This window comes from Nothoprocta perdicaria, unplaced genomic scaffold, assembly GCF_003342845.1.
Source record: "Nothoprocta perdicaria isolate Ctin4 unplaced genomic scaffold, notPer1 scaffold_64, whole genome shotgun sequence".
NCBI classification, from domain to species: domain Eukaryota; kingdom Metazoa; phylum Chordata; class Aves; order Tinamiformes; family Tinamidae; genus Nothoprocta; species Nothoprocta perdicaria.
The window spans coordinates 791,511-814,708 of NW_020455910.1; the positions used below are offsets into that span (position 1 = coordinate 791,511).

The window sequence follows — 23,198 nt, forward strand, 5'->3', positions numbered from 1 at the left end:
GGCGTCTTAAAGCGGCCGCGGAGCCGCAGGCCCCGCCGCGGAGCCGCCGTTGGGCGGGCGCCGCCGCCCCGGCCCCGCTCCGCCATGGCGGACTCGCTGGGCGCGCTGCGGCGGGCGGGCACGGGCATCCTCCGAGTATCCTCCGGGAAACAGGCTGGATTGGCGGCAGCGCTTCCGGGCATTCCTTCAGGATAAAACCRCGTTTCTCCTAACAGATTGGGCCTGTTAGGCGCATGCATTTCTGATGTTTGCTCAGAAACGTATCACCTTAAGCCAGGTTTTAGCATGAAAAAACAACAGGTTTTAAATATCTATGGTCTAAACTAAATAACACATCTCAGAAACAGAAAAATATATATATATATATATATATATATTTAAAAGGTGCCCACGAATATACAAAGCAAGAAGTGAGTGTGAGAACATGATTTGCATCCTTAAGGAGCGCAGGGTGGGAGCAAACACAGCGGCAATGGCTCCTCGGGCTCAAGGTGTTCGGCCTTGAAAGCAAGGGAGCCGGAGCGGGGCAGGCAAAAGGTAAATCTAATTATAGTCTGAAGTATCTTCAGGCAATGGAGATCTAGGTATGAACTTGTTTGCTCAAAGGGGAGAAAAAAGGGGAAAAAGAAGCGGACACAAGGCATATTCAAAACAAGAAATTCGACTGAACAAAGGGGGGCTTTTCCTGCTCGAATTACCGCTTAGAACAGCAGCTGCGTCTTAAACGCCCTGCGAAACGCGGGCGCCTGGCGCTTGCCAGGGCGCCTGGCACAGCTGACCAGTCCGCTCTGCTGGAACCGCTGTCGGGACAAGGTTAAATAAAGCATTTTATAGTCCAAAGTCCATTTCAGCAGAMTTGAAACAAAGCACTCAAGGGGTTAGAAGCATTTTATGAAAACRGCGCCTCTGAATCACCTGGCCTGCCGTATGGCCCCCTGCGCTCACTCTTGGCAGAATACTGTGGTTTTTTTTCTTTTTTCTCCTGACAATTATCTTTAAACTTGACGTATTTGCTTGTTCTTCAGCAAGTGCAATAGAAAGTTAGAATACACTTCACATGGCAGCATCAGAATTAAGAAGGCGCAAAAGGGTTTACCTAGTACACGCTGATGTTTAAGTAGTTGTGCAGTACCCCAACGCTTAACATGTTAGTGACCAAAGGGAATAAAAAAGCCACCCTGAGGRTGTATGAAGGTGTCTCCTTCAGGAGACAGGCTCCTCTTTGTTGGCACAGAGGAGCAGAGCCAAACACGACAGGCCGGGAACGCCACCAAGGCCAGCGGAAGGCAGAGCTCCTGGCCCAGCTGATCCCGATATGTCCACGTGTCCATGGGTGCGTGTGACGGGTGTCCTCCTCCCCCAACCTGACCTGTCACACGTAGCCCTATTGGGGTGTTAACCACCAGTGACAGTATCTGATCCCGGTTTGTGCCCCTGCTCACAGTAACAGTCCTGATGGCTGCATCCTGAGGGGGAGATAAGGCCAGTGGTGCAGACACCAGCTATAAGTCCTCAGAAAGGAAAGAACGACTGAAAGTCAATCATCTTATCCCATACATAAGGGGACAGCCCAAGAGCCCATGGAGCTCTCCTTGCATTGCAGCAGGCTGCATGCCAAGCTCTCCCCTTGAGCTGGGATGCCTCTCAAGGATACTCCTCGGGATTAAGATCGCAACAGATCCATGGTAAGTGACTATAGCACACTCTTTTGGAACTTGAAAACTTCACTGACGAACTTCACGGGTTTATGTGCTTGTGCATATATCCCAGGGGATCCAGGGGATCCCAGGGGATATACCCCAGAGGATCCAGGGGCCAGCTCCCAGAATAGAGTCGTGTCCAAGGCCAGTCACCGGAGGGATCACAGCCTGTATTCCCTGTGAATGAGTTTTCATCCTGATCACCCATGGGAGGAAAGGATGAGGCCGGGGTCCTGTCAGTGTTTCCATGAATGCCGTGGTTTCAGTGCTGATCTACTGGGCCAACCACATGTCTATGTATAGATGTACCGTATGTGTGCACATGTGCCTGGTGGGAATCATCTCATCCCCGCTGCAGGCAGGACCTGGCAACAGGAACCTGTGGCCACCTTGACTCTGTTGGGCCACCCAGTGCAGCAAGAGACCTAAAACCCATCTGAAGTTGTGTAATTTTATCCCCTTACTGTTTAACATTGCTGAGAGACCRTGTTTCCACACTAATGCAATTTTAGCAATATCCCACTCCAATGGGATATTCTTCTGAGCAAGTGCCTGAAGGAAGTGGAGTCTGAATTACATATTGTTCAAGCAGGACTGTGAAATAACCCTTGTAAAAATGAAGCTGGCTGCCAACCAGCATCTTTTTTATTATTGTTTTTGTTCCTTATTTAAAAAAAAAAAAATCACTGCTCATCAGCGTGAGGTTATGTTAGTACCTGGAAGAGAACTCACAGAAGGCGAAAAGCCTGGACATTAATCAACACTTAGACTTCTTTCAGCCAAAACAATAGGTGTAATTCCAAGCCCACGATAYAACCAAACCAAAGCCACAAACCAAACCTGTTGCCACAGTCCATCCTCCACCCCGTACCTTCCACCAACACTAGCATTTATGCAACTCTGTGCACAGCCAGTTCAGGGAGATGATCCATCTAAAAACAAATCCACGTTTTTGGCAGGTCTGCAGTTTCATGTTTGGTTTAAGTCAAGGTAACTCTGAGACACTGCCWAACCAGGCAGTCCTGTCCTAGACCCAGCCCTGACACTTTCCTGCTCCTTTCACTGCGCTGATTTTAACACTTAAAAAGCGTCTGAGCAAGTCAGACCAGGCAACTGATTTGTCTGTATACTAAGCATTTTTTCTAAGCCAGGTTAGTTTTAAGCAACATGAGTGTCCTGATCCAGAGTGCCCAGGACAAAGCACAGGACAAAGAACCCACCCAAAGAAACACATGAAGTCTGCATCCAAAGAAGCTTCCTCAATCTGGGTGATTTTAGGGACACACTCTGTGATACAGCCCGACACACGCCTGTACTGACATACCTGAGGGGACAGCACCCCAAAGCTGGTGGGGAGGAAATTCTCATCCCTGCTGAAGATAATACCCATACATACACACACTCTTACTTCACTCTGCCTTCTCTAGCTCCTTCTTTAATCCCATGAACAAGGCACCGCTCATTTTCCTTCATATCTTCAGAGTGGAATTCACTAATCTACTCAGAGTTCTGTACTTAATAAAGTAAAAGGACAGGCTTATATTCAGCAGTAAACTTTAGGGGGATTTGCTTGAATTTTCTTTTAATGATACCAGATGCTTCCCAATTTAAATGTTAACATTTAAAGACCCAGCTTTCAAGTGGATTAAGTCTTCATACTTTGGAGTTCAGAACAAAACAGGAGCTCTAAGAGTAGTTCCAAACATTTGCCTGCAGATGGGAAAAATCAGCCATTATTCAAAAGCAAGAGTCCCTTAATGGGGTTCCAGAACTTAAACGGTTGGGAAATAAGGCTCAAAAGTACCAGTAACGGGTAAATTCAGGTTTTTGCTTTGAAAAGCAGTCTAGAATTAYTACCAAGAAAAGGATTCAACTAGTGCTTCCTGGAGAGCTATCAAGAGAAGAATGAGTAACAGATAGAATATAGCCAAGGTTTAAAGTAGCCAAATGACTATAAAAGCACCTTTTTTTTTTTTTTTTTAATTTAATGCTCAAGTTGTACGAGTGAAGTGACAGATTTGAACCATGGCCAAGAATTACATCAAGGCATCCCTATAAATTTAGTCTCGTACAGGACAGAACACCCTATAAGGAAGAATTTCTTTTATGGGAGAATATCTGCGGAAGAGAGGGAGGGGAAAATCCTTTATCACAGAGCTGAGGAAGGGTCTCTTCATATCAACCGGGAAGAAAAGAGAAAGAAATCAGCTGTAAGGTTCCTGATCAAAAATATGTTATTTGTGAGAGAATTATATACATATATTTGTGAGAGAATATGTGTTTGTGAGAGAATCTCCTCCAAAAATAGCAAGAGTCGGAAAGGCAGGCCCCACAGATTGTGACCACAGGCAGGAGGGAGAAAAGGTGGGTTACAGTCGTGGGGGATTCCTCGATTCAGGGAACAGAGGGTCCATATGTAGACRTGACCCTCCTCTCAGAGCAGTCWGCGGCCTYCCTGGGGCCCAGGTTAAGGATGTCACCAGGAAGCCTCCCAGCCTGGTTCGACCCACAGGCCRATGGTCCCACATGTGGGAGTAGAAGAAGTGGCAACACGTAGCCTGAGGAAAATCAAAAGGGACTTTAGGGAGCTGGGGATCAAGATGATGATCAAGAACTTAGGCACACAAGTCATTTTCTCTTCCATTCTTCCCGGTGCTGGCAGCAATCTGGACAGAAACAGCAGGATACAGTCCATCAACACRTGGCTCCGTGGCTGGTGTAATTGCCACAACTTCGGATTCTTTGGCAACGCGAAGCCTTACATGGCACCAGGCAGGATGGTATCCAATGGGATCCATCTTCCTCAAAGGGGGAAGAGGGTCCTGGGTCATGAGCTAGCAGGGCTCATCGAGAGGGCTTTAAACTAGATTCGAGGTGGGGGGTATCAGTGGGGAAGCAGGTGGTAAGGTAGGTGATGCCACTCACACCAGCCTAACTCCAGAGCCTGTGAAGGGTGCCCAAAACCTGGAGAGCCTAAAGGGCAAAATAGGAGAACTACCGAAGGTCCACGTAGTCAAGCTGCAGTTGCCCCAGCTAGAATGAGAAGCACATTGGGAGCTCAACTCAACTGCCTCTATGTAAACGCACGCAGTATGGGGAATAAACAAGGGGAATTGGAGATGTGTGTGCAGTTACAGGGCCATGATCTCATTGCAATTACTGAGACATGGTGGGACAGCTCCCATGACTGGAACGTGGCCATGGAGGACTACAGGCTTCAGGAGGGACAGGGCAGGAAGGCAAGGTGGTGGAATTGCTCTTTATGTGAAAGAGCAACTGGAATGTATAGGGCTCAGCATAGGAGARGATGGAGTGTGGGTAGAGAGCCTGTGGGTGAGGATTAAAGGGCAAGTCAACAGGGGCARCACCGCGGTGAGTATTTACTACAGGCCTTCTGACCAGGAAGAGGAAGTGGATGAGGTCTTCCACAGGCAGCTGCAAGAAGCCTCCCAACCACAGGCCCTGGTCCTTATGGATGACTTCAATCATCCTGATATTTTCTGCAATGACCACACAGCTGGGAACACAGTCCAGGAGCTTCCTGCAGAACACCGCAGGTAACTTCTTGATGGAGGTGGTGGATGAAGAGGAAGACCTTCCACTAGTCGAGGAGGATTGGGTTAGGGATTACTTAGGCAAACTGGCCACCCATAAATCTACGGGCCCAGACAGGATACACCCAAGAGTGCTGAGGGAACYGCCGGGGGTTATTGCTCAGCCRCTCTCCATCATCTTTGAGAGGTCCTGGAGAGCAGGGGAGGTGCCCGAGGACTGGAAGARAGCCAACATCACTCCAGTCTTCAAAAAGGGCAAGAGGGAGAGCAGGGCAGCCACAGACCAGTCAGGCTCACCTCCAACCCTGGTAAGGTGATGGAGCAGCTCATCCTAGAGAGCATCTCTAGGCATGTGAAGGAGAAGGATGTGATCAGGAGTAGTCAGCATGGATTCACCAAGGGGAAGGCATGTCTGAAGAACCTAATAGCCTTCTATGATGGGACGACAGGCTGGCTGGACGAGAGGAGAGCYGTGGATATTGTCTGCTTTGACTTTAGCAAGGCTTTCGACACCATCTCCCATAACATCCTCATAGGAAAGCTCCGGGACTGTGGACTGGATGAGTGCACGGTGCGGTGGATCGAGGGCTGGCTGGATGGCAKWGCTCAGAGGGTGGTGATAAATGGGGCCRAGTCCAGTTGGAGGCCTGTGGCCAGTGGTGTCCCTCAGGGGTCAGTACTGGGCCCGGTGCAGTTCAACTTGTTCATCAGTGACCTGGATGAGGGCACKGARKGCACCCTGAGCAAGTTTRYRGATGACAYCAASCTGGGTGGAGTGGCCGACACTCCGGAGGGCTGTGCTGCCATCCAGAGGGACCTGGACAGGCTGGAGAGTTGGGCAGAGAGGAACCTCATGAGGTTCAATAAGGACAAGTGCAGGGTCCTGCACCTGGGGAGGAATAACCCCAGGTACCAGGACAGATCGACAGGGGTCCGCCAGGACAGGGGTCGACCTGCTGGAGAGCAGCTCCGCAGAGAGGGACCTGGGAGTCCTGGTTGACACCAAGTTAACCATGAGTGAGCAGTGTGCCCTCGTGGCCAAGAAGGCCAATGGGATCCTGGCCTGCATCAGGAGGAGTGTTGCCAGCAGGTCAAGGGAGGTGATTCTGCCCCTCTACTCAGCTCTGGTGAGGCCGCACCTGGAGTACTGTGTGCAGTTCTGGGCTTCCCAGTATAAGAGGGATGTGGAGCTTCTCGAGAGGGTCCAGCAGACAGCGAGCAAGATGACTAAGGGACTGGAACATCTCTCGTATGAGGAGAGACTGAGTGAACTGGGCCTGTTTTCTCTGGAGAAGAGAAGCCTGAGAGGAGATCTGATCAATATGTGTAAGTACCTGAGGGGAGAATGTAGGGAAGAGGAGGCCAAACTCTTCCCGATGGTGGCCAGTGACAGGACAAGGGGTAATGGGTACCAAGTGAAACACAGGCAGTTCCATCTCCATGTGAGGAGGAACTTCTTCACTGTGAGGGTGCCAGAGCCCTGGCACAGGCTGCCCAGGGAGGCTGTGGAGGTCTTCCTCCACAGGAAGGAGGACCTTCTCTGGAGGTCTCCAAACCCGCCTGGATGCCGCCCTGTGCCCCGTGCTCTGGGTGTCCCTGCTGGAGCAGGGGGTTGGACTAGATGATCTCTAGAGGCCCCTTCCAGCCTCAACCATCCCGTGATTCTGTACTTAATGGCAGCCATTATAAAATACATCTTTAAATACAGTTTGGATTTGACAGTAAATTGAACATTAAATGAAATCATATTTTAATATAAGAAATCTGGAATCAACAGAACTCCTCTGTGAGGATGCTCTTCCCACAGATGCACAGCCCCAAAGTCTGAAAGGCATGAGTTCTTGTTTTATTTCATTACGTCTAAGCAAACTAAACCTAGAAAGACCCAAACTGGGTTTTCACCATCACCAAGGAGTCAAAAATCTTAAGAAGAGGAGAACGGCRGCTAGATTTGCTCCTCAGCTGAAGACCCTGATACCCTCACACTGACTACAAACCCAAATAGGACTCAGCAGCTGGGATGGCCCAGGTGGCACATCCCTGAGCACACTGGGACACAGTGACTGCACACAGGCTTGGCCGGCATCAAGGCAACTTCTTACACTTGCAGATCAATTCAGCAGCTGCATGAGAGTATCTATAGATGTGAGGGGCTGCAGTAGTTCCACTAGCTCATCATATAGCCCCCCTTCCAACAGGGCAGCAAGATGCTGCCAAGTCATTTGATGTGACCCAAGAGCGTRGGGCAGATGGGGTCTAGTGTCACGAGCCACCGTGGATGTAACTCATCACGGAATTTCAGGGGTTTATGAACCAGATGTTGAACTTGTTTCATAGGTGATCTCTACAAATAAGGTTTGCAGGCAATATTGACAGGGATGAGAAAGACATTTYGTGTTATTACTTCTTAATATCCCCCTATCTCCTTTATCAAAATTTTTCTCTTGCTTTCTTCCTACCCTGGTGTCCCTGAGCCTCTCAGACCACTCCTTGCCTTTCCCAGCCTTTGCTGTGGTAACCCCTGTCATATAAGTTCTTAGAGCCTATGGGTGCACACAGCACCTGACAAGCAGAGGAAAAAACATTTAAAAAAAAAATTAAATGTAATTTGTTATTTCACACCACTCCTACACTCTTATACGCACTGTGCATGGCCTACTCCAAAATGTGTATTATCATCTAAAATTCCGGGATATTCCTGTCTGCGGATGTGAGGCATTTGCAACATCTAGACCACTGAAATGGGAAATATGCAAACTTGCAATTCTTCTCCCTGTCAGATTTTAAAGAAATTATCTTCACCTCAATCTGCCATTCAAAAGCTCACTCACTTAGATCTGTAACTATCTTTTAAATTACATCCAGCTTAAACATACAGGACTTAAACCTACAGGAATTACAATAATAAATGCCTATACAGCACCATAAATTAGCTCTTCACTCTGTAAGTCATGTCAGAAAAAAGAAACCTAATAGCATCATTCTGTACAAATCCAGAACTGTCAAACTGTCTCCAGTTCCTAATGCAAGTTTGCACTTCTCTGATCTTCTTTCCCAACAAGCCTCCTGATGACCAATCAAAAGCAGATGAGAAATACAGGAAGATTAAAATATTCAAATTTTCTTGGGCTAAATTGTTTAATTCTTGAAGTCCTGGATAGCAAACTACACCCATTCTTTTTTTAGAGGCTAAGTCAGATTTCTGCAGTTCTCCCATCTTTTGGGGATCATGCTTTCAAACACTCACCTSCCAGTACTTCACCTACCCCTGCACGACCCCCTGCATCTGGCACAGAAGCAGCGTTCTCCATTCTTATAATTTTGCTCCATGGGTATTTTGAGGACTCTTGACATTTGGGTTGTAACAAAGCTTCTGCTTTAGAGGTAAATTTACGGGCCAAGGCAGTAGCTGGCACTGAACTGGCACGCCGATGGCTACGCTGGCATCAACAGGCAACCAAACCCTGGGTTTGGCAGCTAGTTCTGAAGGGACCTAAGCCCCGTCTGTAACGATAAAACTCCCCAAACGTCCCGGTTACCTTGAATAAAGTCYCTCCTGCCCCTCCTCTGAATTGCTCCATTCTCTCCCGCTTCCCTTAAATCCACCTCCCTAACTATTATGCTATCGTTGTGTGTTATTATTATGTTATAGACAGGCCCCAGCCGGGCATTTTCCAAAGGACAGGGAAGTCAAAAAGAAGCAGCAGATTCAAAGGCTTAGAACAGCCAGGTATTTTCTCTTCAGCCTGTAAGTTCCATATTTCAAACGTTAAACATAAAAGTTACCATTACAAATAATTTCATTTTTCTATGAATCACAGAATATGTTCCATTTGTTTACATGCAAATTCCAGGGACCTAAGTTATAATAATCATAGGGGATTAGCACATGCATTTCCCCCTCCTCCTTTGAAAAAAAAAATAGCTTCCTCTGTATCAGGAATTTCAGCACTAGGTRTCTATAACTACACAACTGACAGAGCGTGCAATACTTTTCTTCTCTGCAACTTTTAAATTGTAAAGAAATCAAACACAAGGAAGAGCTGCATTAAAAGCAAGTATATCTTTCTGTGCAAAACACAGCACAGCTCTCCCTTATCTATGGTAGAYAGATATATCTACCATAACTCAAAAGTAAAGAACTTTTTTTTTTTTCCATTCAAAAGAAGCAAAGTTCACTACTTGCACTGGATTCCTCCAACTTCTTGGAAAATGTCTGCTATCTAGGACAATCCTTATTTTCTTTTTTTTTTTTTTTCTGACTATTTAACATCCTTCTGTTTTCTAGTTTCCTTCCTCTCTCCTTCATTACCCCTGTTAGTTCAACTGCACATATCAGAGCTCAACTTAACTAGGACACACGAAAAGAACATTTCAGTGGCAATTCACTGCCCTTTGCTCAAACGTGTGAATATCCTGGTTATGTCATCTATCATTACATAAGGCCTAGTTATTCATATGACAGCAAGATAGGAGCGTATCATATTATAAATTATGTTGTACTATCTGTGGAAATATCACCCTGGAGTTACGTAAGTCTGGATTTTTTTAAGCCACAGCCTATGATACTGCATTGCAGATAGCTCTCCTGTCCAGGAAAGGGCCTTGCCCTCGCTGAAGGTTACGTGCTGCCTTTCCGCTGCTGGCACAGCTGGCATTAAGTTCCTTCCTCCTACCTCTCCTTTGGCTGCTTGTTCCTACTACCACAGGATGTTTTAGCACTCAGCTGGTGCCTGAATTCAAGAGGAGTAACACGGGGCATCAGGGATGTGAACTCCCTTAGCAGGCCAGTGTATCATGCAACCCACTGCACCCTTTGCTGCCTTTCCAGCTACAGCAAGTGACTCTGAGTTATGTGGCCACTGCTGCAGAGCTGAGCCATAAGGAACTCAAATCTGAGATGCAGTGAAACCATCACTGCTACATTGGGTGCCTCTGATTTTGTAGCAGAGCATGGAAATAGAAGCCCTTAAGAGCAGTGCTTTGTTCTGTATATGCTTCTGACTAACTACTATCTCATAGAGGGTGATGAATCATCTATCAGAGAAAGGCAGGAATGTACTAAAACCTCAAGGGGGATGAGAAGAAGCAACGGCAGACAGAGGCAGAGAACCTCTCAGCACTTTATTTTGAACTCCTGAGCGTGGTGGATCTTTAAGCCCCGTGCTGTGCTACCCCTCCACCTGCACACGCAGCTGGAAGCCATGCACAGCCGAGCGAGGGGCATCCTCCACACGTGCACAAGCAGCTGCGCAGGGCTGGCCAGGACCAGACGCCAGCAGCAGAGACCATCAGCCCAGAGCTCGCAGCACCAGGTGCCTCGGGCCTGCACGGGGCAGCCCCGCGAGCAGCAGCAGCAACACGTGGCTGCTGCACAGCGGCGCCCGCGGGGACAGCTGGTGAGTCGCGGTGACGGGAAGGAACAGGGCCAGGCCCGGAGTCAAAGCAGAGGTCAGGGCATCATCATCTCTGCGTACACACTTCAGGCTGAGGGAGCTGGGCCTGTTCAGCCTGGAGAAGAGAAGGCCGAGGGGAGACCTGATCAGTCTCTGTAAACACCTCAAGGGAGGCAGTGAGGAGGAGGGGSCGGCCTCTTATCAGTGGTGGMCASSGAYAGGACTAGAGGAAACGGCCACAAACTGCAGCATTGGAAATTCCATAGGAACGTAAGGAAATATTTCTTAACAGTGAGGGTGACAGAGCCCTGGCACAGGCTGCGCAGGGAGGYTGTGGAGTCTCCTTCTCTGGAGATCTTTAAAACCCACCTGGATGCCGCCCTGTGCCCCRTGCTCTRGGTGACCCTGTGTGAGCAGGGGGTTGGACTAGATGACCTCTGAGGTCCCTTCCAACCTTRRSCATTCTGTGATTCTATGATTTACTTTAGCACTAATGGAGTTTTCTTAATCAGCCCCCATCTCATGAAATGAATTGAAGAAGCAGTTACAGGTGATACCTACACAGTAAAGAAACTCTTGTCTACTCGCTGCTAACCCGCTCTGTCCGGAACACCATAGGGCGGAGGAGGAATTTTAAACTGATTAAGATGTAGCCTGGTAACTTGGTATCAYTTCAAATAAGAAACTGTATCAAAACTTACCATTTTATGAGAGTTTGCTTGCAAGCAGTGAAGTAATAAATTATTTGTAAGCAGGTAYCCAGCAGCACCTTCAGTGCACCAGTTATTGCTCTGAGCTACTGGCATTGATGCAAGAGCTTCTGTCCAAAGATCCCAGGTACTTTACTGACCAAAGGGATAAAGGCTGATGGCACCACTGAGCTGCAGCCACCACTAACACGGACAAAAACCTCAAAATGCTCCTCRGGAATTTCCTTTGTAGCTCAATTGCAAAACCAAATATTAAAAATGACAGAAAAATATTAAAATGCCAGTAATATAAATACTTCAACTTTTGTAGAGACCTAACTGATTCTAGCAGCAATATGCTTCATTCTAAGGTATTAAGCCTGAATGGTTTCAGTGGCGTTGTCTAGAAACCAAGTGTAGGCAAGTAGCCTAAAATCAAATCCTGACACAACATTTTAAAATCTTTTCATTCAAAGCAACAGGCAATTGATTGGTGCTGAATTGAACTGAATTAGAAGTGGATTTTGTTTTATGACATTCATATCAATGAGTTAAAAGGAGTCTGTACTTATATCAAGCAAGGCGAGAYACCAGTCTAATCCAGAACAATAATATAGAAAGCCAAAGAAGCCAAATATTTCTATTACAAAAATAAATCGAGTTAAGTGAACGAAGGGTCTCAACTTTATAGATCAAGAATATTCTGCAAATATCAACATTCTAACAGGTTTGGAAAAAAATATGCTTCAAAAAGCGTATTTTTGCAACTCTATGCAAATAAGAAATATGGTTAATATCATAAGCATGAAAAATGTTCTGGAAGGTTCTGCCAAGAAGCACATGGGGAGCACGGCAGTGCTGGGATTACATGGTTGCAGTCCCCTGCAGGGTTAGTTCCGAGGCAGGATTTGAGTGCAAAACTTCTGACAAAGTTCCCTTAGAAGGAGCATCAACCTTCTCACCATGGATGAGAGACACTGTCCTCCTAAACTGAAAACCAACCCGGAGGTGGCTGGTAACGGGGACGGACCAGACCCGGGTTTCTATTCACCTACYACAGCTTCAAGCAAGACATCTCAGTCCAGCTACAGTGTTGTAGTTAAGTAAACAGCTGGTGGGTCCATTCATCTCCTTATGTAATATAATAAAAACTTCAAAGAAAATTTGGACAACGTTCTCCTAAATAAAAAAAGCAACAGAACACAACGTGCAAACTCGAATTGTTGGCATAAACCAACGTTAGATATATAAAGATGCCTACCAGAGCTCTGACCAGCTCTGCTTACTAAAACTGCTACGCAGATTTGACAGCTTCACAGAGTAAAAATTCAAAAAATTAGTCCAGACCAAGTGCTCAGACTCTAGGAGGTACTCAGAATATTTCAGACATCCCCCTGTTCATTCTAACTACAAGAATTGCAAATAACTTGCATTTGAATTGCACGTGGACCTCAGGATTTCATCAATACAAGCAGAAGTGAGAGAAATTTAAGAACTACAATAACATTCTTGTGAAATTTAATTCGGAAGAGGACCTATTTTCTGTTAAATATTTTGAGTATGTTAAAGTCATTTTCATTTTTAAGATCATAGAGACTTATTTGATAGAGTACTCTGGAGGCATGTGAGAAAAGGCAGCAGTGAAAGCTAAATAAATTATCTCCCCTCAACACATCCACTGTCAACATCAGCGTGTTCCACATCCTGAATATAAAGTACTGAAGACATTGCCACAGCTTTTGTCTCTTGCATAAAAACACACACGCAACAATTTCTAAAGCAGCAGCAAAGTTTATTTTCCTGCAAACATGGATAAACATTTTATCAGTATTCAGAACTAATCATAATGATGATTAATCTGCCTGCTCAGCAGAAAGATTTTATGTTTCTACAAATTGACATCTGAAATAACTTGTAATTTTAGGACAGTTCTGGTGATATTAGGGTTTGAATTTTACACATGCAGGGGTTCCACTCTACAACTGGAATTGCTACAATCTTACTGAAACCTGCTTAGAAAAAAATTCATACAAAGTTCAAGGTTAAYTTCATTTTGCTTTTGTTAGTGAAATGCTCTGAAAAACAGTTGCATGTTGAAGAGAAACCTAGCAAAGCAAGTGGGTTTTTTAAGCTAGATTAGCACCAATTTAGGAATTACAGCTATCAATCCCTACTTGTCTACTTGAGGAAATGGATACTGTTTGTCAAGTAAAAATAAAAAGAGGTTAAGAACATGCTGCACACTCAGGCTGGGTTTTAGAAGGCTTAGCTCAATGTACAGCACAGTTGTCCAACTGTCCACAGGCGCTTCTTARGAATTTCAGTGGAGATGAGGTATTTACTGACACATTCCACTACTGAAGCTGGTAACCCAAACACAACAGCTTAAACGATGGAATAAACCAAAATAAACACCCGCACACAGATTTTTTTCATTACTTTTGAATCTCATACCAGAACAGGTTGAAAAAACAGTCCGGTTTCACAGTATAAACAAGGTTATGGTTTACAAGATTTATCTAATTGCTACTCCAGCTGCAATCAGTAGTGTATAAAAGTGATATGATGGGCAGAAGTCATCTTGGAAAGTCTCTGTTCCTGAAGAATTACTTTAGATTTACAGAGGGCTCAACCCAGGAAAGCTTTCACAGTACAGTGCTGCTGGTGGCACCAGTGAGCCCAGTGCCACAASTAACGTTTACACTAGATGCCCAGAATTGCTTCATGCCCCAGTTGATCACTGCTTTACAAGCCTGGTGCATGGGCCCCAGCAGCACCACCAAGAGCAGCAGCAGCCGCCAGCTCTCCCAAACCACCCACCACAACGTTCCCGTTCCTCTAAAGTCACCACAGAGAAGCCGTGTCAGCTGTGCTTGGAATTCACAACACTGAAGAGAACATTTCATATCTTTTCTGCTTTACATTTTCTTTTGGGAAAGACTGCTGATTTTGCCTCCAGAAAACACGAGGTTATTTTTAAGAAACCCACCAGTTATCTTGCTGGTGCACCGTTCACTATAAGCAGCAAACAGCAGTTTTTGCAGCTGTAGCTACAGACACCACTCCGAGAACCTTGTCCTGTAACACCGAAAATCTCCTGCAGTTACATTACGAGTATCAAGAGAAGTGAGAGAAGTTACAGCACAAAGCAGGTGAACACAAAAGCTTTAGATCCAGAGCAATCCACGAGACATCCACGGAGGCTGCAGCCCCTGCAGCACCTTCAGAGGTGAAATGGAGCTCGAGGAAGCACTGCTCCCCYGCCTGAAGGCAGCACTGCCTGCAGTGTGCAACTTACACTGACATGTCCAGAAGAGCCGTGTGAGACTCACTACGGGATATTTGGAGGGAAAAACAAATGCAGGGGAAAGCAGGGGGAAACAAGGTTACCTGGRAAGACACAAGCACCTGAGAACAGAGGCATACGGGGACGGAGGGGGCAGGTGCATGCAAGAACCCATGCTCTGCACCCCACCAGCACAATTTGTCCTGTAGTCTCCTAGTTGCTCGAGTGAGGTGGCTGCAGTCTGTGTGCACACACGTGYATGGAGGGCTGAGTGCCAGCAGCTGGAGAGCCGAGTGCATGAATATCATCCAAGTACATCAGTTGGCACGGGACTGCTGGGGGCATCACAGCCAACGACCTGACACGCAGGGTAGGGGGCTTGGGAGACAAGCACTGCAGTGGCTGCGAGTCTGTGCCAGGGAACGGAGAGCCCAGAGGGGAAGGGCAGCGCCAGGAGGTACAAGGCAGTTATTGGAGAGACCAGGACACCTGGGGGTTGCCTGCTCGTAAGGCTGCRCTTCTGAGGAGATTTGTTTACATGCCTGCCTCTCTCGTGCATGAGGCAACCAGAGACTAAGTGTCTTAGGACCATTATCAGAGGGATCTGCAGTGTCTTCATCTGTTCAGGCCTGCACATGCATAGATGTGAGAACCAGCACCTGAGGTAACCAGGAAAGYCAGGGGCCAGCTACTGGCCAGACTGCATGCCCAAGACTGCTTACTGCTGGTGGGATTCATACTGTGAATATATGTTGCATAAACAGGCTTTCCTTCTGCCCAGGGAACTTGATTGGCCCTATGTTTGCAAAACCACTGTTTTCCTGTATTTACACATGCATATGTGCACATAAACTCAGTCTCACTAGTGGCTGCAGGAGGAGCCATGAAGCTGTGGCAGTTTCACATCGCTCAGGCTACAACATAAAGCAACTTCTAAGATGGACAAAATTAAACAGGGTTTTTAACAAAACCTTCTAGCATATATTTCCGACCATTACAGAATCACAGTGATAAGCAGCAATTAAATGCTGCTTTAGAACTTCAGGTCTCATTAAACATTACACAAAGTGTTATCAATTAAATTAACCCTAAAACCAAGGAAAAGGGGCACCTGTACTCACCCAGCCTRGAGCACCCCCTGCACTACATCCTTCCACAGGGCTTGTGACAAGAGCAAMATGAAGATACAACCTCACAGTCAGGCCCATCAAGATGTATTCRCTACAGTTCAGACACCTTTCAATACTTCTTCAGCACCTACCACCTAACCTTTTGGAGTTATTCCTGGGGCTAATGAACGTGTACATACACAAATGAACAGAAGCAATCTGGGCCTTGTGCTACACTAGATTAACAACCCAGGCTTGCATCTTGAAGAACTGAAGCAGGCTGGAAGGAGAGCCTGCTGGACACATTGAAGATAACAGCTCCGATGTGAAAAGCTCATGACTTCCAAAAAACATCCATCTACTCTGGGTAGTTGTGGAGTATCCACACAAGGCCAGCAAGACTTGCATTTCATTGCAAGTTTTCCATTATTTCAGGTATCCTGATTCTGCTCTGTATCACTCTGGATTAGAGTGGGTTGACCCTGGTACTCTTCCAAAAGACACACACATGAATAGCAGAACTAGCCATTGGCTTTTAAAAAGGTCAAGTTGTTCTGTTTACAGAGAAAAAAATGTTGTTTTTAAAGAATCATTTAATGTTTGTTCCTTTCTCTCTCTACCCAACAGAGTAATCTCAGTATGAATGTACTGAGAAAAAAGTAATTCTTGGAAGTACTTTCCTGATAAATCATTTTACACTATTATGATACACAGCAAAAGAAGATCTCCAGAGCTATAATTACACGAGATACACTAATGACCAAATAATGCCACAACTGCATGACAGTAAACTTTTATGAAAAAGTAATATAGGTAAGCACTGCGTCACTCAAAAAAACCTTCAAATTCTCTCACAATACATGACAGTAGTTAAAAAAGCACTTACCAGCTTTCCGTGGATTTAATGTTTTCATCTCCAACCTCCCAGGTTTACTGAGTCCGTTAGAGGGTTTTGTAGCCTTCACTTCTACGTTTGACTCCACAGACTGTGTGACATTTACATTTTGATTGTGGCAATGTATTTTAGAAAGGGTTCTTGCATGTCCTGGAGCACTTCCTTGTTTCCTATCTTCCTGCAAAAGAGAAACAAGTTCAGGATAGTATTTCATTCATGCAAACCAAGAGAAATGAAAAAGAAAGAGCAACAAAATGACCTTAGTAGATGCATAATCCTCATTATTAAAAAAAAAAAAAGTATTTATTATATTTTAACTGATAAAAGAGAAATTCAGACTTCAAGACAATAATTTGTTATAACTGTCAGACAGACTTGGGCACTTCACAATTCTGAAAAACAGAATGGCAACCTGCCAGATCATATACAAGTTCTGACATCTTTTAATAAAACAAAATGTTACCAACTTAAYTGTTACTAGAAGTCTGATTTTTTCACATTTAAGAATAGAAAATATAAAATTATCTACATAACTGTATACATCCCAATGCTCATGAGAATAAATGCATGCACACCACACTAATCACCCTATACACAAGGAATGGGCTTATAGTGTTAGGAATTGAATTYAACATAACTCTTCCATTCATAAAAAAAAAAAAATTGTGAAACCTTTTGGTTGATATTAAAAGTTTCAGAAAGTTACTTGCAGCACCGCCACAACATAATGTACTGAGATTTCTCACCACTTCTGCCAGAGCTTCCAAACTTTCAAATCCAACAAAGCTCAGGCTAAAATTCAATCCATGCCTCGGCTACACTGAGGCTTGTATTTAGCCTCAGTACTTATTACTCCAATTTGAAAACCTTTCTTCTTCTCCTGCTTCACTGAGGTGAGAGAAACCTATGTGAGAAGTAAGACCAAACATAGGAAAAACAAAGGCATCAAAGTCTAAAGGTAAACAGACTGGTTATTTAAGCAGGGATTGTTTGTGGTGAGCTCAGATTAGTTTTTTAATAACAAGACTGTAGAGATATGCTTCACTTTTCAGTTTACCTCTTTTAACTTCATTTCTGGGCCYGATTCCTCAGTTTCGCTCTTGAGACCAGCTGTGTTACTCCTTCCTGGGGGTATAAACCTGGGCCTTTTGGCTGCACTTCCCAGCACTTGACTGGGAGCTGCTGACCGCCTCATGGTTAGTCCTAGTGCTCTGCGTGGTGGAGAAGGAAGGAAGGAAGGAAACAGATAAAGGCAGCTGTAGTCAGAACAGACCTTAAATATATATACATTTTAAAAAAAAAACTATTTTCAGATAACAGTGAAAACGCTCTTTTAAAAAAAAAAAAAAAAAAGTAAAAGCTTAAAATAATTCCAACTAGCAGGTTTAATTCCCAAGTATTACACAATTATAACAAAGTAATTTAACAGCAATGCGTGAAGTGCTAGGAAAGACAGATTATGTTTCCACTGTACATTGCAATGCAGCCATTGAACGTTTCACTGAACGTTTCCTTTTTCATTTGCAAACCAAATTATGCTGCTCAAGAGCAACCAGAGCTCTGGAAACAGAGCAGTATTGGGTTCCTTAACAAACTTGCATCAGCCTGTGAAAGGCAAGTCAATCTGAAACAGAACTAGCTGTTTGTTCCGAGCACCTGAAGCACCGAATTTTGAAAAACCTGTTATTAGCACACAACGAGCAATGAATATTTAAGGTATATGAACATCTTCCCTATGAGCAAAGGCTGAGGGAGCTGGGCCTGTTCAGCCTGGAGAAGAGGAGGCTGAGGGGGGACCTGATCAGTGCGTATAAATACCTCAAGGGAGGCAGTGAGGAGGAGGGGGCGGCCTCTTTTCAGTGGTGGGCAGGGATAGGACTAGAGGAAACGGCCACAAGCTGAGGCACCAAAAGTTCCACAGGAACTTAAGGAAACACTTCTTGACWGTGAGGGTGACAGAGCCCTGGAACAGGCTGCCCAGGGAGGTTGTGGAGTCTCCTTCTTTGGAGACCTTTAAAACCCTCTTGGATGCAGCCCTGTGCCACGTGCTCTAGGTGACCCTGCGTGAGCAGGGGGGTTGGACTCGATGACCTCTGAGGTCCCTTCCAACCTTMRGCATTCTATGATTCTATTCTATATATGGGAGAAGTGTTTTGCATTCGACAACTAATTAGATTTTGGTCATTCAGACTATAGGAAGAATTCAGCACAGAATCATCTCTGACTTATAATGGAGATTATCAGTCCATATGATCTCTACTGGAAAAACAGCAGGAATGTTTTATATATATATATATATATTTTTATAATATATATATTATAATATATATATATAATATATATATATATTTACCTCTTCAGAATATAAAACCATTATTGCATGTTCTCTGTCTGCCCTCCAAAAAAGAGGACAAAACCAAACATACAGAAATGGTAACAGGGTAAAATGCAGTTGTGACCAGTGCAGTAAGAAAGATACCCCTTACGCCCTAAAGCAGTGGTAACAACAGCAGCAAGGAATCCCACGAGCACCACGCAGCAGAGCGAGTCACGAGCACGCGGCTGGCCCGGTGCAGCCAACCCGGGCCTCCCTTCACTCTATTCCCGGTTTTCCAGGGGGCCGCCGCGGTCACGGACACGGTCACGGGCGGCCCCGCCACCGGGCACCCGGGCGAGCTCGCCAGGGGCCGCCCCACGCGCGGATGAGGAGGCGCCCGCCCGGGGCGGCGGCGGGTCCCGAGGGGCCGTCGCGGCCGGGGCGGCGGGACGGAGCGCGCCCGGGCGGCCGTTAGCCCAACGGCGCCCGCACCCGGAACGGCGTGACAGCAACATAAAGTAAAACAGCGGAGCTTGTACCGGAGAGGGGCGCGGCGGCCGAAAACACCCTTTACAAAGTCGCTGTGGGAAGGAACAACCCGGCCGGGCGCGGGCCCCGAGCCCGGTRCCGGGAGCTGGATTTTGGAGAAAAWTAAAACATTGCGCGCCCCGGAGCCCGTCCCGAGCCCTGGACTGCAGCGCCGCCGGAGCGCCAGCCGGGCACGCAGCCCTATGCGGGGATGGAGGGGACCGGACCGGACCGGGGCGGCCGCGCCGGTACCTGCCCGCCCGCCGCTCAACCGTCCCGCCCGCCGCCGGCTCCCGTCAGCCGCCTGGCGCTGCGCGCATGCGCACCACGCACCTCGGCCCGGCGCCAAGCGCGCATGCTCGCGGCGCGCGCCCCGGCGGCCAGCCCACTGCGCATGCCTGGCCGCACCCGCCCGGGAACGGCGGCTGTGCGCGTGCGCGCTGCCGCCGGGCTCGCGGCGGCGGGCGGGGTCTGCGCGTGCGCGGGGCTTCCGCGCCACACACAGCATGGCCGCCAGGCCCTGCTCTTTGCGCCGCGACGCGCGGCCGTCAAGCGACACCTGCCGCGAACGCGGCGTCGTGCTTTTGCGCCAAGGCTGGTGCAGATGTGGGTCTGCAGGCAGCGTGGGGGGACAGCCACTGAAACAGGAAAATCACCTGCGGTRTTAGCAGAGGCTGTGGCACGTCGAAAACTGGAGGGAGACATAAAATACATTTGAGAAAACAGAAACCAAGAGTGTGTCGCTGTTCATCTTTTCTTGCCTTGTGGGTTTAGCACCTCTGCACTCCAGATGCTCAGCAGTGCTGGTAACAGCCAGATGGTGGACAAACTGGAGGACTGACAGCAAAGGCAAGACAAGGTTTGGAAGTGTTAGCAAGGCATGAGAAGAGGTTTGGGAGTCAAAGGCAAGACARGAAGAAGCACTGGGGTGGAATAGAAGTTGAAATTAATGCAACTTGTTTGGGTGAAGTAAGCAGTCTGTAGTGCTCGATAGGYTGGCATGTGTCCGCTTGTTTCCTGATTAATGTACCGTTTTTGAAGTTGGCAAAAGAGAAAACATCTCCAGTTCTTCAAGTCAAGAAATTACTACGGGCAGAGGGTACAACAGGGAGCTTAGTGAAAGACCTTGCCTTAGGTTGCAGAGTGAAAACGTGCCTTGACTCATTATCCTGGCCACAGGGATCGTGGCATTGTGTAGGTGCTGCTACACCATCAGTTACTGGAGTTTTTGCCAAAAGTGCCCCGAGTGTATCATGTACCTCAGAGATCAGTCATTCTGCTTACATTCTCTTTTAGTTTCAGGTTTTTCATACCTGTATTTGAGACGCATCATTTTTGTTTGAAAGTTCAAATGATGAAAATGCTCTTTCCTCCATTCTGATAGACATCAAGTGTGCTAAAATAAGCCAAGGAGTGTCATGAAGGCTGAATGTGGAGATCTCAGCCATGTGTGTGCATGAAATATAACTGGGTACCTCCACGGTTCCTTTAGAATAGAAACTCGAGGACATCCAAACCGGTCACCCTAAACTAGCAAAGTCCTGAACTGCCTCTCTTTGCAGGAGACCTATAAAAGCAATCAAGAAAACAGCAGTGTGAAAAAAAATCATCATCCTCATAAGGCAGTATTTTATTTTGCGGGCTCTTCTAAAGCACAGAGTGTTTCTTGCTGCAAAGGGAGGGCATAGGCAGGCTCGTAAGCACATGGAGTGCTGAGGAGTCGAACAAATCCTGACAGCTACAGTAACKTGGGCAATAAAGAAAAACTCGAGGCTCTAAATCACTTGGCCTGTTAAAGTCAGGGGTAGGTTTGTCCGTGAAAGAAAATGGGCATTTTCGGGTTTGTTCGGAAGGGCAACGCGGCTGCGCCCGGTTCCTCRCACCAGCCCCTTGGGCCCGGCCCAAGGAGAGGCCGGGACGGGCAGAGCAGCCGGGTCTAAGGGAGGAGCCTCCCCAGGGGCCTCGCGCTGGGAGCGCGATGGCAGAGCCTTGGGATTTTGTTGTTGCCGCTGCCTTGGGCACGGAGCCTCCGGGAGCGGCTCCCTGGAGGCGCCGGAGCCGCTCCGGCCTCTGTCCCGCGCCGGGGCTGCTGCTTCGCACCGAGAGGCCCCTGGTGAGACCTACAGCTCTGTGCAGCTCTGTAGCAACACGAAAACACGCCGCTGTCTTCCAGCAGTGCGGTCACTGCCGCTCTATTTACATTTTCTACCTTTATAGATACGGTAGGGATAAAGCAGGGGCATCTTGGACCTTAAACTCTAACAATAACAGTATTTGTATCAATTTGAAGTACTCTTTGTATAAAAGTTGAATTAATAAAGGGTGTAAATATAAAGATGAATGGAAGTCACCTTGTTCTTTCTGTTCATTTTGAGCATCCTCTTTATCAGAGGAAGAGCGGAGCTCGAGCAGAGCGGCTGCACCATCCAGGCTGGGACTACAGAATGGTTGAGGTTGGAAGGGACCTCTAGAGATCATCCAGTCCAGCCCCCTGCTCCAGCAGGGACACCCAGAGCATGGGGCACAGGGCGGCATCCAGGTGGGTTTGGAGACCTCCAGAGAAGGAGACTCCACAGCCTCCCTGGGCAGCCTGTGCCAGGGCTCTGTCACCCTCACAGTGAAGAAGTTCCTCCTCACATGGAGATGGAACTGCCCGTGTTTCAACTTGTACCTATTACCCCCTGTCCTGTCACTGGCCACCACTGAGAAGAGCTTGGCCCCTTCCTCCCTGCATTCTCCCTTCATGAACTTMTACAYGTTAATCAGATCCCCTSTCAGCCTTCTCTTCTCCAAGCTAAACAACCCCAACTCCCTCAGTCTCTCCTCATATTATAGATGTTGCAGTCCCTTAATCATCTTGCTTGCWCTCTGCTGGACCCTCTCTCGGGTCCAGGCCGTGCTCTGGGGTCCAGGACGTCAGAGACRTCAGGAGCAGCCGGGACTGCCGCCGCCCCGGCACGCTGGCGTGGGGGGCAGGAGGGAGGTGTGGGGGTAAACAGGGCCCAAAGAGCCGCCCGCTCAGGAGGCGCTCCCTGCTTCCCAGAGGGGGGTCCGAAGGGGATGAGCAGCCCCCGGGAAGGAGCAGAGGCAGCAAGAGGAGCAGGGACCGGCCTGTGGAGGCACCGGCTGCTGCACGAGCAAGAAGGGGAAATAACCCATCAGTTAAAGGGTCCTTAACCCCAGGGTGCGTTTCCTGTACGTCTGGAGGTCCCACGTGTGAGGTAAGAACACGGAAGGTCAGTAAAACAAGAGCCTGCCAAGCTGTTCGTTCTGTGGGGTGCTCCTGGGGCTGGGTTTGCGTGCGCAGTAACGGGGTGCAGGGGGAGCCCACGCCCCCGGGCCGCCTCGTGCAGCCCCCGGGCCGCCTCGCGAGGCGCAAAGGGCTGAAACTGGCACTTTGTGGCACAGAGCAGCCCGTCCTGCAGCCGCCCCGGCCCTCTGCTCCCACGGGTGGCACTAACACCGCCACGGGCACGGCCGGCAGCCCCGGGCAGCGAACCAAGCCAGGCTTTTCTCACAAAACTCAGCCCCACGGAGCAGCTCTCGCCGATACCGTCTCCTTTTTGGCATGTGCCCTCCCGGAGGGCCGGGAGGAGGAGCTGCTGCCCACGGAGCCGCAGGGCGACAGCGGCACCCGCAGCGCCAGGTTCCGGCCCGGCAGGAAGCGGAGCGCCAGTTCCCTTCTGGGCACGGTAGAAAGAGCGACGTTTAACGATGCAAATGG

General features: G+C 47.7%; 1 protein-coding gene across 1 annotated transcript in view; it reads right to left on the minus strand.

Annotated features, from left to right (window-relative positions):
* The window catches only part of RAD54B (RAD54 homolog B), a 62,040-nt gene extending 42,456 nt beyond the window's left edge, over positions 1 to 19,584 (minus strand). Inside the window, exons 1-3 of the mRNA XM_026050019.1 lie at positions 19,486 to 19,584; positions 17,687 to 17,840; positions 16,621 to 16,807 (exon numbers count right to left, since the gene is read on the minus strand). Of these exons, the coding sequence (XP_025905804.1) occupies positions 16,621 to 16,807; positions 17,687 to 17,824 (325 nt within the window). The 5' untranslated portion in view covers positions 17,825 to 17,840; positions 19,486 to 19,584. The remainder of the gene's footprint in view (positions 1 to 16,620; positions 16,808 to 17,686; positions 17,841 to 19,485) is intronic.
* Between the last annotated feature and the right edge of the window lie 3,614 nt (positions 19,585 to 23,198).